This window comes from Sminthopsis crassicaudata, chromosome 2 (assembly GCF_048593235.1).
Source record: "Sminthopsis crassicaudata isolate SCR6 chromosome 2, ASM4859323v1, whole genome shotgun sequence".
Lineage (NCBI taxonomy): Eukaryota > Metazoa > Chordata > Mammalia > Dasyuromorphia > Dasyuridae > Sminthopsis > Sminthopsis crassicaudata.
Window position 1 is genome coordinate 496138577 of NC_133618.1, and position 15309 is coordinate 496153885.

Below are 15309 nucleotides of genomic sequence, written 5' to 3' on the forward strand. Positions count from 1 at the left end.
CCCTAGCACTTCGGTTCCATTTAACCACTAAATCCATTTTCACAAAGTTGTATTAACTTCAAAGACTTATCATGAACAAATGTGCTGCCTGCCCTAACTCTTGGGAAGGAAAGAAACACATTCCCCCTAGAACCCCTCTGTGTGTGTGTGTGTGTGTGTGTGTGTATGTGTGTGTGTGTGTGTGTGTGTGTGTATGAGAGAGAGACACACACACACACACACACACACACACACATACACCGACAAACAGAGACAGTCAGACAGAGAAAGAGAGAGATAGAAGGACAGAGGAAGAGAGAGAGAGATAGAAGGACAGAGGAAGAGAGAGAGAGATAGAAGGACAGAGGAAGAGAGAGAGAGATAGAAGGACAGAGGAAGAGAGAGACAGAGAGAAGGACAGAGAAACAGAGAGAGAGAGAGAGAGAGAGAGAGAGAGAGAGAGAGAGAGAGAGAGAGAGAGACAGAGAGAGAGAGAGACAGAGACAGAGACAGAGAGACAGAGACACACACACAGAGACAGAGAGAGAGACAGAGAGAGACAGAGAGACAGAGAGAGACAGAGAGACAGAGACAGAGACACACACACACAGAGACAGAGAGACAGAGAGACAGAGAAGACAGAGACAGAGAGAGAGACAGAGACAGAGAAGACAGAGACAGAGAGAGAGAGACAGAGAGACAGAGAAGACAGAGACAGAGACAGAGAGACAGAGAAGACAGAGACAGACAGAGACAGAGAGACAGAGACAGAGAGACAGAGAGAGACAGAGAGACAGAGACCGAGACAGACAGAGACAGAGAGAGAGACAGAGACAGACAGAGACAGAGACAGAGAGACAGAGACAGAGACAGAGAGAGAGAGAGAGAGAGAGAGAGACAGAGACAGAGACAGAGACAGAGACAGAGACAGAGACAGAGACAGAGCACATCCCTTGGTCCTGGAACTGTAGGAAACAAATGAAACAAATAAAAAATCCCAAGCATTTTTCTTGGGGTCAAAGTACCTAAGGGTAAGGGGGAGGGTAATGTTCCCCCCCCCCATTCAGCTTAGTGTCTGGCATTTACACTATGACTGAACAAGACCTTTATCCCTGCATACCACCAAACAAGGAGAGAAAACATACATGTTGCATCTCTGTGAGGTAGATTTAAAGCCAGTTCCAGATATGCAGCCAGTGGAAAGAGCTTTCTCCTTCATCTGGTAGGGGGACATAGCATATCTTCTTCCAAAAGCAGATGCTTAGCATCTCCCACATGGATAACTCCATTTCAGATAATCCAATCATGCATCAAAGCATAATTATACCAGAAAAGACTCCCTACTAAAACATATAATAGTAATTCATACTGGTTTGAAACTCCAGAATGAAGGGCAATCTATACCCTGCAAGGGATCTGCTTCTACTTTTGCACACCTTTAAATAAGAGGAAGTTTCCCTTATATTAGGCCTACATTGGTCCCTATTAAAAAAAAAAAAAAAAAAAAAAAAAAAAAAACTACTCATTGATCTCAAAAACCTTACAAGTAATACTGAGGGGCTGACAAAAATCTCCTTTGGAACCCCAACAAAACCTTGGGCATGGTCATTGTCAAAGAATCAGAACTGAGAGCTTTAGAGATCACTTAGTGTTCTTCTGTCTAGTCATGTTATACATAGAGAAACTGAGGTCCTATCAGTCAGTCTTTCACAAGCATTTTTTAAGGGCCTGCTTCGTCCCAAGCACTATGCTGGGTACTAGAGTCTTAGAGGAAGGTAAAAATAGAAGGGTCCCTCCCTGACTCCTCTCAGCTTAATGTCACTAGCTGTGTGACTTTGGACAAAAGAGAAGGGAACAAGCATTCCTTAAGCATGGGAGCTATGCTCGGTGCTTTACCAATATTATCTCGAAGATAGGTGCTGCTAGTAGTTCCATGTTACAATTGAGAAAACTGAGGCAGTCAAAGGTAGAGTGGCTGGCCCAGAATCCTACCACTAGTAAGTAGTTGAGGCTGGATTTGAACTCGGCTGAGTCCCTCTCATCCCCTCATCTACCTCTCTAGCTGCTTCTTAATCTTTTTTCCTTCTCTGAGATTTTCCAAGTTAAAAATCTCAATAGAGTGACAGATTATAAAAGAATAAAATTTTTACTGTGGCTCATGGCCAAATTGAAATCTGAATTGGTCAAATCATAGAATTAGAGAATTTCTGGAGGTTATTTAGACCAATGGATGAAGGTACTTGAAAAGAATCTCCAATGAAATAAGACCAATGGTCATCCCAACTGGCTTGGAGCTCTCCAAGCAAGGGGAATCCACTCCCTCCAAGGCCCCTTATTCTATTTTTGGATAGGTTTTCAGAGAGAAAACATAAGAAGTTTCTCCTTAAATCAAGCCTAACTCTGCCCCTATAAAAGTGCTCTTCACTAATTTTAAGTCATGCTGGGAGGTTAAGCAACATTTCCCTCAAGGCCCAGGCCCAGAGCTGGGCTTTAGTCATGGGATTTGAAACAGGTGGTAGCCTTAGATAGCAAGGTGTGATTTTTGCATCTAATTTTGGCATATATGTGAGAACAGATAGATAGAGAAAGTGAAAAGGACTTGCCCAGAAGTTGAGACAAGATTAGACTCCTTTTCCCTCGGATTCCAAATCCAGTGCCCTAGATCCCAAGCCAGCCACTTTTCTCCTGCTGGAGCTTTGTCCCCCGGGGCAAATCTTAATTACATCGTAATGCAAATGTTGGTTGGGGACCAATGGAATGTAAATAAATAAAAGTTCATTGCTTCGGCTTGGAGTAAAGTGATTGTGTTTATTTAACTGGTCTCTGAGTTGATTGACAAGGAAGTCCCAGAAGAGAAGGGCCATTCTGGTCTAGGAGAGCTCTTCTGTTCTGAATTCATCCTTGGCTTCCTTTCTCTCCTTCTGATTGTGCTCCTTCTCCAACGACTCACACTTATCCTGGGGGTGGGAGAGGTAGGAAAGTTAGGTAAGAAGCGTATCCTGGAAGCTGGAAACCCTGACCAGGGCAAGGTGAAGGCTGCTGGTCCGGACCAGGGGAGAGAAGGTCATTGGTTCCATCCAGTCTAGGCTCCCTGGGCACATCAATCTCTTGGCCAGGAAAGAAAGCCCAAATACCATGTTCTTTTTAACCTCCTGCATTTTGAGGGACTTGCAGCTCAGGCCTCTATCCTCAGCTACTCCAGGACATCTCCTCCTGCCTGGTCTGCTGGACCCTCATTGTGGACTTTTAGGACCTTCAGCTTTTCTTCCTGCCTCACCTCCTCCAGGCAACAAGATCTGCCAATTCTACTTCAACAGTTGTTGAAGTTGAGTAGTCTCTGCTCCATCTTCTCCATTTCCAGTCTCCCCACCTTATCCAAATCTCACCATCTCAGCCTCTAATCGGTTTCCTTGCCTCTAATTTTCTCCCCTTTCCAGTTCATGCTGTATCCCCTGCCCAGAAGCCACCTCCCCCTCAGATTTTCCTCAACACTCGGCTCCAGCATCTCCTTCTTCTGAGGCCTCTCCCTGTCCCCCAGACTCTTTTAGATCACCCTGTGTCTGTTGTATAGGTGTCTAACATATTGGTGCATGAGGTCTATGTACTGCTTTTGTACTTTTTCTTCAGCACCTGTAGTGAGTACTTAATTAATGACCTTCTGCTTATTTGTTTGATTGCCCTCCAGCCCACCTCACAATAAGTTGCCAGACTTAGCAAAAGCATAGGGTTATCACTGACCCTGCTCCATTTCCCTTGCCTCCTTTGCTTGACCTCTGCTCCACCCTCCGAGCTTTACCTTGCTTGCATCCGTGAACAAAAACTCCTCTTCTTGGTAGCCCAGGCACTTGGCCATCTTTTGGAATTCTTTCAACTGCTCTTCAGAGGCTTTCTGGGTCCGAACTGGGAGGTAGAAGGAAGAGCATTAAGAACAGTAAAAAGCCACGGTGGAGGAGATTACAGTAGCCAATAACAGCACAGTACAGAGCAGTAGTGGGATGGGTGGAAGTGGGCAGTGGATTCTGACTGGAGGCTGAAGGATAGAGGGGTCTGGTTCATGGGCTAGAGCTAGAGACAGGAGGTTAGAGTTTGGGGCCCAATGGGAGAAGACCTTTGGAGGGTGGGGATAGTTTGGGTGTCTGGGTAATCATGCAAGAAGCACAGGGTTTGGAGTGCTAAGACACCCTTGAGACCGACTAGTCTGGCTGCTTGCTATGATTGAGAAGAGCCCAAGATCCCACATGTATTAAGTAGCAGCTCTTGTACCAGAACCTCCATCTCTTGCCATTTGCTTTCACATGGGTTCCCTGAAGAAAACGTACCACAAAGAGCCATTCCTGGAAGAACTTTTTCATTTGAAAGGTAGACAAAATACAAGGTATTCAGGTCCTGGGTCAGTGCAACTTGGGCAGCATGCTTCTGAGTTGAGTCTGGTGGGAGAGATGGAAAGTCCACTGATTGCCCCTCGCCTTTCCTTGTGGGCTAAGCAGAAGCCGCCCTTTGCCTTCCCACCATCTCTTGCTCAGCCCAGGGCCCTGTGGGATATCTTACCAATCTTAAAAATGGTCCCATTGGTTCTGTTGAAGGGGAGCTCAAAGTCCTGATACACACACTTGTCACCACTAAAAGAAGAGATGTTCCATATAATGTCATCCATTGAAAAGAACATCAGAGTCATATAATCCAAGCCCTCCACAAAGCACGAGTCAAGCCAGAACATGGGTCTTTTTCCTCCCAGTTGTGAGAAATGAATATTTCTCTCAACTTTAAAAGTAATTATTATATTAGCTTTTCTACTTCCTCATGCAGAAATCATCCAGTGTGGGAAATCTCTCTTAGAGATTTACCCAGGCGGAGATCTAATCAGAAAATAAAAAAAATTCTAACTTTGGGCTAATGGGTATATTCCTAGTCATTGTACTTGCTCAGACAGGTCTGGGGAAAAGTCCCTATTATCAAAACAGGTGATGCAGAAATTGATGTCTCTGGCTCAGATATGAATAGCCTAAGTCATGCACCCCAAGACCCTCATTTTCATATAACCCACATCTCCCATCGTGTTCATTCAAGCTGATTTCCATTTCTCAGGAACAACTACTCTTTCAAAGGGCACACAAAAGTGACGTCACAGCCATTAGAGGTTTCTTTTAGTTTAAAAGAGATGGCCAAATGGCCATCCTTTTATTAGTAATCTTCTGGCCTAATTAAAAAATTACTAAATTATCCAGAACCATTTAAATGATCATATATTGCAGGATAGGGAAATTCAAAAGAGAGGAACCTAAGGAGATGAGGGGAATGAAAATATTGGAGAAGAGCTACCTAGAACTGGTATGTGGAACAGGAGAAATGACTCCTAGTGCTATGAACTTTAAGATTTAAAAATGTTTTCCCCACACTAAGCTGGGGTGGGCAAGCATAATTCTCCCCATTTCATAGGTGAAGAATCTGAAGCTCAGATCATTGCAGGGACCCGCTCAGCCCTGCCTATCTGATAAGTGGCTGAATTAGGACTTGAGACCAGCTCTTCGGTTGCCAGGGCTAGTAGTCTTTCTGCCATGTCATTAGAGGAAGGCCTGGAGTTGAGAATAGGCTGAGACATCAAGCAGGGGAAGTGACCTGATTTTTCATGATGGCTTTTTCCAATTTCCTGGACTCTTACATGGTATTGTACTCTTTTGCTAGAATTGTGTCTTCGGTCTTATTGGGGATCAAGTAGAAGAAAGATGACTGGATACTCTGGGACTCTTCTTTGTATGGAAGGAATTCAAATACGGAGGCAACGTAGTACCACTTTCCAGACAACTGGGGAGACAACAGGCATTGGTTGTTAATACAGAACCTGGGCTGAGTTGGGGTAATACCAAAAATCAGAGCCAAGGACTACTTCCTCCCTGAGGAAGCCTTGGCTGCCACCCCCAAGACCCTGGCCATCCTGCTATGGTAGTTGATCACATCCTCCTGCCAGCCAATGAGGGCGAGCTGGGGACCAGGCTACTTCCAATGCCCAGACACAGATGCATCCAAGTGTGGGCCCAGGATGGAGCAGCTTCAGGATCGGCAACTACAGAAAGACTTCTGTTTCTGTCCCAATGGAGGGAGACTCTGGAAAGCCCAGAGAAAAGGCAGACACAAGGAGAATTAAAAACTCAAGGTCTCCCTACCTGAGGGGCAGGCCCACAAATCTCTGGCTCAATGAAACCAGGAAGGTCTTATCACTGGTCTGAGAGTCACAGTCAGCCATTGGTCTGTTGTCCAATCCCTTCCCTCTAGGGCCAGGTGACCTTTCTGCATATTCAACCTCAGCACGGAAGGGAGAGCACTCACCTGGTCTAGGATAGTGTCATTGAAGGCTGAAGTCACACTGATGCAGTCTGGCTGTTGACACATGAGCAGAGGTGCAAAGCTCAGGAAGAAAAGGGTCCAGCCGAGAGTCATGACTGCAGGGGATGAAGGCTCAGGAGGCTGGCTGTGTCTCAGGGGAATGGGGAACTGAAGCAGAGCTGACTTTATTACTGGTGGGAGGGCCTTGACCTCAGCCCGGCTCTGGGCATGATGGCTCTTTTATGATGCAATCAGGTATATGTTTGGGAAATTGCTTGGTCAAAAATACCTTCTTTCCCCAAACTGAGTCTTGCATAAAATGTAAAAGCCCAGATGTCCTAACTACTCTGATAATAAATAATAACACTAACAACTAGTGGTGGGCAGTGTTAGGCACTTTAGTAAGGTTTTTAGTGGTGCCCTTCACCTAGTAAGTATTTAAATTTTTTTTGGATTGAGTTATTATCTTTTATTTCCACTGGTTTTCATAAAAGAGTTGGAGATCACAAAAGCTCCCATGTCTATATTGTTTCAAGATTTTAGGAACTCTTTCTTTACAACAGCTCTGTGAAACGGGTTGTGAAATGAGAGTGCAATTGAGCACTGTAAGCATATGGTTAATCTCTGTGAGACTAGATTTGAATCCAGGCTTGTCCAGACTCTGAGTCTTTATACTTTCCATCTCTTTCTACTTTTTCCTTGGCTAGCAAACAATAACGCAAGGGTCAATTTTTTGGTCTCAAGTCCTTGCTCTTCCACTCATCAGACATGAGGAGCTGAGCAGGCCACTGGTCTGAATCTCAGATTCTTTACCCATGAAATGGAGAGAATTATACTTGACCATTTCAGAGCTTTTTTAAATCTTAAAGTTCCATAAAAATATTTCTCCTGTTCTAGGGAGCTCTTCCTTAATATTTTTACTCCCTTCCTTACTCCCCAGCCATCTCCTCCTCTTTGAATCTCCCTTAATCTGAAATAAATAATAATTTAAAAGGCTTGAGAGACAGTTTCTGGGTAATTTAGTGATTTTAAAATTTTGTATGACTCATGAGCTAACAATAGTTTTTAAATTTTTAAACAAAGTTTTATTTTGCATTTAAAAATATAAAATATATAAATATACAGTATATACATTTATATATATATATAATATATAAACATATAAAATATAAATTTAAAAAAAAAAACATTCTCAGCTCACAAGGGCCTTACAAAATCAGGCCATGGCTGGATTTGGCCCTCAGCCTGTAGTTTGCTGACCCTTGCCATTGCTTTTCTTTGAGCAAACTGAGCTGCAAAGAAGTCATGACACATCTGAGCTGACAAAAATAACAAAGATAGTAGCATATTTGGGATTCAAATCTAGGGCTCCTGAGTGCTCTTTGCCATTCTTCACTACTGACGGTGAAATTCACTCATGGTTTCTCCCCTTCATGATGTTAAAGACATGACGCAGGGGTGGGGGGGGGGAAGTGGGGCCGCGGGGAGGAGGGGTGCGGATAATTCTTGGCACAGAGGAGCTTCTGTTAGATTGAACAGACACTCAGTAATTAGCAGCATTAAATACATAAAGAAGTGCTGTTATCAGCATAGTCTTATGATGGTTATTCAATACTTAAAATGTATTTCTATAGTCTATGTATTCTATATTCAACAGTAGCAATGAACTCGCTATTCATCATCCCATTTGATGAGGCCCTATGAGGCAGTTACTGTAGGTCTTCTTTCCCTCCATTTTACAGATCAGAAAACTAAAAAAGATGCACCATGAAAACTTTTGGAAAAAACAATAGATTTCAATCCTGGTCATATCATATAAAACATGGTAATACCTCCTGTTTTTTGTCAATTAACACATTTTTTCCAATTAACACATGTATTTTATCAAGTCATACCTAAAAAGGAAAGGAAAGGAAAACTCTTGTAGAGTAGCTAATTCAATTCAATAAACATTTATTAAGTACCTACTATGTGCTAGGCACTGGGCTAAGCACTGGAAATGCAAAAAGAAGCAAAAGATAGGCCCTGCTTTTGAGGAGCTTAGAACCTAATGGGAGAGGATAACACACAAACAAATATATACAAAGCAAGCTGGATACAGAATAAATAGGAAATGATTAACATAAGAAAGAAACTGGATTTAAGAAGGGTTGGGGAAAGCTTCCTATATAAGATGGGATTTTAGTTAGAATTTAAAGAAAGCCAGGGTAATAAAGCAAAACTATGTCCAATTTTTTTCAGCCATGTCCAAAAAGATATGCTTCATTCTAGTCAGGAGGACCTGAGTTCAAACACATCCTTAAGGCACTGTGTGACCCTCAGTTAAGTCACTTAATCTTATTTGCCTTAGTTCCTCATCTATAAAAACAATCCAATATTTTAGCCAAGAAAACTCCAAATGGGGTCAAGGAAGTGTCAGACACACTTGAAACAATTCAACAATAATAACACCTTGAGTCTATCACTTTTTTGTGAAGAGGTAGGCAGTGTGTTTCACATTTCATTTTGTGGAATCATTGTTGGTCATTGCATAGTTCAGAGTTCTTAAATATTTCAAAATTATTCATTTTTCAAAGTTTTTAGTGTATAAATTGTTCTGTTGGTTCTTACATTCTTTTTTTAAATAATATTTTATTTTTCAGAAATTGAATAAGCTATCAGTGAACTTCCTAAGAAAAACTCTCTAGGACTAGATGGATTTACAAGTGAATTCTACCAAACATTTAAAGAACAATTAATTTCAATATTATATAAACTATTTGTAAAAATAGGTGAAGAAGGAGTTCTACAAAAAATTTTTTTTTATGGTACAATTGTAGGTTCTGTTACCTAAACCAGAAAGGGGCAAAACAGATAAAAAGAATTATAGATCAATTTTCCTAATGATATTATGTAAAAATCTTAAACAAAAACAATATTACCAAAGAGATTATAGCAACTTTTTTTAAAAATTAATTTTATAATTATAAATTTTTTTTGACAGTACATATGCATGAGTAATATATATATATTTTTATAACATTATCCCTTGTTTTCATTTTTCCAAATTTTCCCCTCCCTCCCTCTACTGCCTCCCCTGGATGACAGGCAATCTCATGCATTTTACATGTGTTACAGTATAACCTAGATACAATATATGTGTGTAAATCCAATTTTCTTGTTGCACGTTAAGTATTGGATTCCGAAGGTATAAGTAACCTGGGTAGATAGACAGTAGTGCTAACAATTTACATTCACTTCCCAGTGTTCCTTCTCTGGGTGTAGTTGTTTCTGTCCATCATTGATCAACTGGAAGTGCATTGGATCTTCTTTATGTTGAAGATATCCACTTCCATTAGAATATATAGATTATAGCAACTTAAAACCAGGATAACAAAATATGAATAAGTAGGCTACATACCAGAAATGCAGAACTTCTTTCTTTCTTTTTCCTTCCTTCCTTCCTTCCTTCCTTCCTTCCTTCCTTCCTTCCTTCCTTCCTTCCTTCCTTCCTTCCCTCCTTCCTTCCCTCCTTCCTTCCTTCCTTCCTTCCTTCCTTCCTTCCTTCCTTCCTTCCTTCCTTCCTTCCTTCCTTCCTTCCTTCCTTCCTTCCTTCCTTCCTTCCTTCCTTCCTTCCTTCCTTCCTTTCTTTCTTTCTTTCTTTCTTTCTTTCTTTCTTTCTTTCTTCCTTCCTTCCTTCCTTCCTTCCTTCCTTCCTTCCTTCCTTCCTTCCTTCCTTCCTTCCTTCCTTCTTCTTTCTTTCTTTCTTTCTTTCTTTCTTTCTTTCTTTCTTTCTTTCTTTCTTTCTTTCTTTCTTTCTTTCTTTCTTTCTTTCTTTCTTTCTTTCTTTCTTTCTTTCTTTCTTTCTTTCTTTCTTCCTTCCCTCTCTCTCTCTTTCTTTTCTTCTATCTTTATAGCTTTTTATTTAAAAAAAATATATGTAAAGATGATTTTCAACATTCACCTTGCAAAATCTTGGAACAAGGCAACAACAAATCTTCCTTGCAAAATCTTGCAATTCTTCTAAATCTATTTCCACATTTATCATGCTATACAAGAAAAATCAGATCAAAAGGGGAAAAAAGCAAACAAGAATAATAAAGATGAAAATACTATGCTGTAATCCACATTCAGTCCCCACAGTCCTCTCTCTGGATGCAGATGGCTCTTTCCACCACAGGTATATTGGAATTGACCTGAATTACCTCATTTTTAAAAATAGCCATGTCCATCACAATTGATCATCACATAATCTTATTGTTGCTATGTACATAGCTATGTGCTATGAGTTGATTCTACTCTCTTCACTTAGCATCAGTTCATGCAAGACTCTCCAGGCCTTTCTGAAATTGGTCTGCTGATTGTTTCTGTTATTGAACAATAATATTTCATCACATTCATATACCATAACTTATTCAGCCATTCCCCAACTGATGAGCATACACTCAATCTACAATTCCTTACCACTGCTGGTACAAACAGTTTTGCACATGTGGATCCTTTTCCCTTTTTTATGATCTCTTTGGGACACATACTCAGTAGAGACATGAATTCAGAAAAACTATAAATGAAATCAGGAAAACTATAACTATAACTTGTAATATTCTTCTCTAGAATATAATGTTCTTTGGGAGCAGGTTTCTTGGGGTCTTCTGGAGGCATCCTTAGTTTCAGTTCAGAGTAATAATTACCTCAAATGCAGCCAGGAGTTAAAGTCCAAATCCTTTATTTTCTCTTTCCTTCACTTGGGGCTTGACTAGCTTTTCTGGAGGCCTTCTAGATCCATGGTCAATCTCACCACTTCTCTATCTTCTCAGTTCTGCCTGATTGCCGTCTCTGGCTTGTGAATCTCCTGGACTGAATCCTGGCTTGTGAATCTCCCTAAGTGCAACCTGATTGAGGCTCCTAGCTTATATATGCTCTCTTAAAGGTGTGAATCTTGCAGGACTCTAGTAAATATGAAGTATATAATCATTGTCTCTATCAATTACAGCACCTTGTAAGTATCATAACAATAATTGACCATATCAATAACAAAACTAACAAATCATATGATTATCTCAATAGTTGCAGAAAAAACATTTGAAAAATATATACAATACCCATTTCTAATAAAAACAGTGGAGAGAATAAGAATAAATGAAGTTTTCCTTAAAATGATAAACAGCATCTATTTAAGACCATCATAAGTACTATATACAATGAGGATAAGCTTGAAGCTTTCCCAATACAATCAGGGATGAAACAAGATTGACCATTATCACCACTATTATTTGATGTTATTCTGGAAATTTTAGCTTTAGTAATAAGAGAAGAAAAAGATATTGAAGGAATTAGAGTAGGTAATAAGGAAACAAAACTATCACTCTTTGAAGATGATATTTTAATATACATAGAGAATCCTAAATCAACTAAAAAACTACTAGAAATAGTTAACAGCTTAAGCTAAGTATATAAAAGAAACCCACATAAAACATTGGCATTTCTATTTATTACCAACCAATTCCAGCAGCAAGGGATAGAAAGAGAAATCCCATTTAAAATAATTGTAGATGACATAAAATACTTGGGAGTCTACTTTCCAAGACAAAGCCAGAAGCTATATGAACATAATTACAAAACACTTTTCACACAAATAAAGTTAGATCTAAACAACTGGAAAAATACCAGTTGCTCATGGGTAGGTCAAGCTATTATAACAAAAATAACAATTCTACCTAAATTAATCTGCTTATTCAGTGCCATACCTCTCAAATTACCAAAGAATTATGGAATAAGAACTCATTAACTGACAAAAATTGCTGGGAAAATTGAAAATAGTATAGGAGAAATTAGGCATTGTCTAAAATCAAACATTCTAAACCAAGATAAGATCTTAATGGGTTCATAATTTATTTTATTTCCTTATTTTTTATTAAAGCTTTTTACTTACAAAACATATGCATGTGTAATTTTTTTCAGCATTGACTTTTGCAAAACCTTTTATTCCAAATTTTCCCCTCTTTACCTCCACCCTCTCCCCCTAGCTGGCAGGTAGTCTAATACATGTTAAATGTGTTAAAATATATGTTAAATCCAATATATGTATACATATTTTTATAATTATCTTGCTGAACAAGAAAAAATCAGATCAAGAAGGAAGAAAAAGAAAGACTGAGAAATAAAACAAAATGCAAGCAAATAACAACAGAGAGTGAGAATGCTATGTTGTGGTCCACCCTCTGTTCCCACAGTTCTCTCTCTGGGTGTAGATGGCTCACTTCATCACTGAACAAGTGGAAGTGGTTTGAATCACTTCATTGTTGAAGAGAGCCACATCCATCAGAATTGATCATCATACAATCTTATTATTGCTGTGTATAATGATCTCCTGTTTCTGCTCATTTCACTTAGCATCATTCCAACCATCTCTGAAATCATCCTGCTGGTCATTTCTTACAGAACAATAATATTCCATAACATTCATATACTACAACTTATTCAGATATTCTCCAATTGATGGGTAGCCACCCAGTTTCCAGTTTCTTGCCACTACAAAGAGGGCTGTCACAAACATTTTTGCACATGCAGGTCCCTTTCCCTCCTTTAAGATCTCTTTGGGATATAAGCCCAGTAGAAACATTGCTGGGTCAAAGGGTATGCAGTTTGATAACTTTTTGACATAGTCCCAAACTGCTTTCCAGAATGGCTGGATCCGTTCAGAGTTCCACCAACAATGTATCAGTGTCCCAGTTTTCCCACATCCCCTCCAACATTCGTCATTATCTTTTCCTGTCATCTTGGCCAATCTGAGAGGTATGTAGCGGTATCTCAGAGTTGTTTTTTCTCTGATCAATAATAATTTGGAGTGCCTTTTCATGTGACTACAAATAGTTTTAATTTCTTCATCTGAAAATTTTCTGTTCATGTCCTTTGACCATTTATCAATTGGAGAATGGCTTGAATTATTATAAATTTGAGTTGATTATCTATATATTTTAGAATGAGGCCTTTATCAGAACCTTTAGATGTAAAAATGTTTTCCCAGTTTATTGCTTCCCCTCTAATCTTGTATACATTAGTTTTATTTGTACAAAAACTTTTTAACTTAATATAACCAAAATTATCTATTTTTGTGATCAATAATGATCTCTAGTTCTTCTCTGGTCACAAATTCTTTCCTCCTTCACAGATGTGAGAGGTAAATTATCCTATATTCTTCTAATTTGTTCATAATATCATTCTTTATATCTAGATCATGAACCTGATCTTGGTATACAGTGTTAGGTGTGGGTCTTTGCCTAGTTTCTGCCATATTAGTTTCCAATTTTCCCGGCAGTTTTTGTCTAATAGTGAATTCTTATCCCAAAAGCTGGGGTCTTTGGATTTGTCAAATACTAGACTTCTATAGTCATTGACTATTTTGTTCTGTGAACCTAACCTATTCTACTGATCAACTTCTCTCTTTCTTAACTAGTACCAAATGGTTTTGATGACTGCTACTTTATAATATAGTTTGAGATCTGGTAGAGCTAGATCACCTTCATTTGCTTTTCTCTTCATTAATTCATTTGAAATTCTTGACCTTTTGTTCTTTCAGATGAATTTTGTTGTTATTTTTTCTAAGTCAGTAAGGTAGTTTCTTGGGAGTTTGATTGGTATAGCACTAAATAAATAGATTAGTTTAGGTAGTATTGTCATCTTTATTATATTCACTCTACCTATCCAAGAGCAAGCATTTTTCCAAATGCTTAGATCTGATTTTATTTGTGTGGAAAAGTGTTTTGTATTTTTGCTTATATAGTTCCTGACTTTCCCTTAGTAAATAGATTCCCAAATATTTTATAGTATGAAGAGTTATTTTAAATGGAATTTCTCTTTGTATCTCTTGCTGTTGGATTTTGTTAGTGATGTATAAGAATGCTGATGATTTATGCAAATTATTTTGTATCCTGCAATTTTGCTAAAGTTGTGGATTACTTCTAATAATTTTTAGTTAATTCTCTAGGGTTCTCTAAGTATACCATCATATCATCTGCAAAGAGTGATAATTTGGTTTCCTCATTGCTTACTCTAATTCCTTTCATCTCTTTTTCTTCTCTTATTGCCAAGTTTAGTATTTTTAATACAATATTAAATAGTAATGGTGATAGTGGGTAACTTTGTTTCATCCCTGATCTTATTGGGAATGGTTCTAGTGCTGGGTGGGCATGGCCAGACCTGTGAGACTGGCATTTTGGAGTTCACTATTGATCCTGTGTGTTTGTGTTGGATGTTTCCTAAATTCTTTGCTGATCCATTGGTTTGCAACCAGGACAGAGTAGCCACTACTGCTGTGGATTCTTCCCTGAAAATTCTCTTCTAGGTAGAATCTGCATCGCCCTGTGGAGTCTTCACTGCACAGGGACTCTGCACTGTCTGCAATGGCATTTGTGCTCAGTCTTGTGCTTGGCTGCCTCCCTCCTATTTCCAATTGAAACAGACCTTTTCTGGCGATCTTTAAAATTATGGTCTGCAGACAACTTGCTGTACTTCCAATATTTGTAGATTCTGCCTGTCCAGAGCTAATTCAGAGGCTGGATTTGCTAATTAGTCTGAGAGTTATAGGAGAAGGTCAGAAAGAAATGTTTGTCTCTCCACCATCTTGGCTTTACCCCACTGGGTTCACAATTTAGATATAAAGGTTGATATTAAAAGCAAATTAGGAGAGCAAGAGATAGATCTACATGTCAGATCTTTGAAGAAGGGAGGACTTTAGAGGGAAAAAAAGAAATAGAGAACATTATACAGTGCAAAATGGATACTTTTGATTACATTAAATTAAAAAAAATTTGTACAAACCCAATATGACCAAGATTAGAAGGGAAGCAGAAATCTGGGGAAAAATTTTTACAGCCTAGTGTTTCTGATAAAAGGCTCATTTCTAAAATATATAGAGAATGGATAAATCATAACCCAATTGATAAATAGTTAAAGGATATGAACAGACAATTTTCAGATGAAGAAATTAAAGTCATTTCTACTCACATGAAAAAAATGCTCTAAATCATT

The 15309-nt window shown here is 39.0% G+C and overlaps 1 protein-coding gene across 1 annotated transcript; it reads right to left on the minus strand.

Moving 5' to 3' along the window:
- Nucleotides 1-2767: 2767 nt before the first annotated feature.
- ORM1 (orosomucoid 1) lies at nt 2768-6472 on the minus strand. The gene is made up of 6 exons (XM_074293622.1): nt 6304-6472; nt 5639-5781; nt 4528-4598; nt 4299-4406; nt 3776-3879; nt 2768-2936 (listed from the first exon to the last, which is right to left on the minus strand). The coding sequence occupies exons 1-6, from the start codon at nt 6412-6414 to the stop codon at nt 2850-2852; spliced, it is 624 nt and encodes a 207-aa protein (XP_074149723.1). The 5' UTR covers nt 6415-6472; the 3' UTR covers nt 2768-2849.
- Between the last annotated feature and the right edge of the window lie 8837 nt (nt 6473-15309).

Excerpts from the sequence above, each read along its gene's own strand:
- ORM1 (XM_074293622.1), bottom strand. The coding sequence starts at position 6,414 with ATGACTCTCGGCTGGACCCTTTTCTTCCTGAGCTTTGCACCTCTGCTC. Across the intron at positions 3,880-4,298 it reads TCCAGGAATGGCTCTTTGTG|TTCGGACCCAGAAAGCCTCT; the intron begins GTACGTTTTCTT and ends TCTACCTCCCAG. Across the intron at positions 2,937-3,775 it reads TGTTCACGGATGCAAGCAAG|GATAAGTGTGAGTCGTTGGA; the intron begins GTAAAGCTCGGA and ends TCCCACCCCCAG.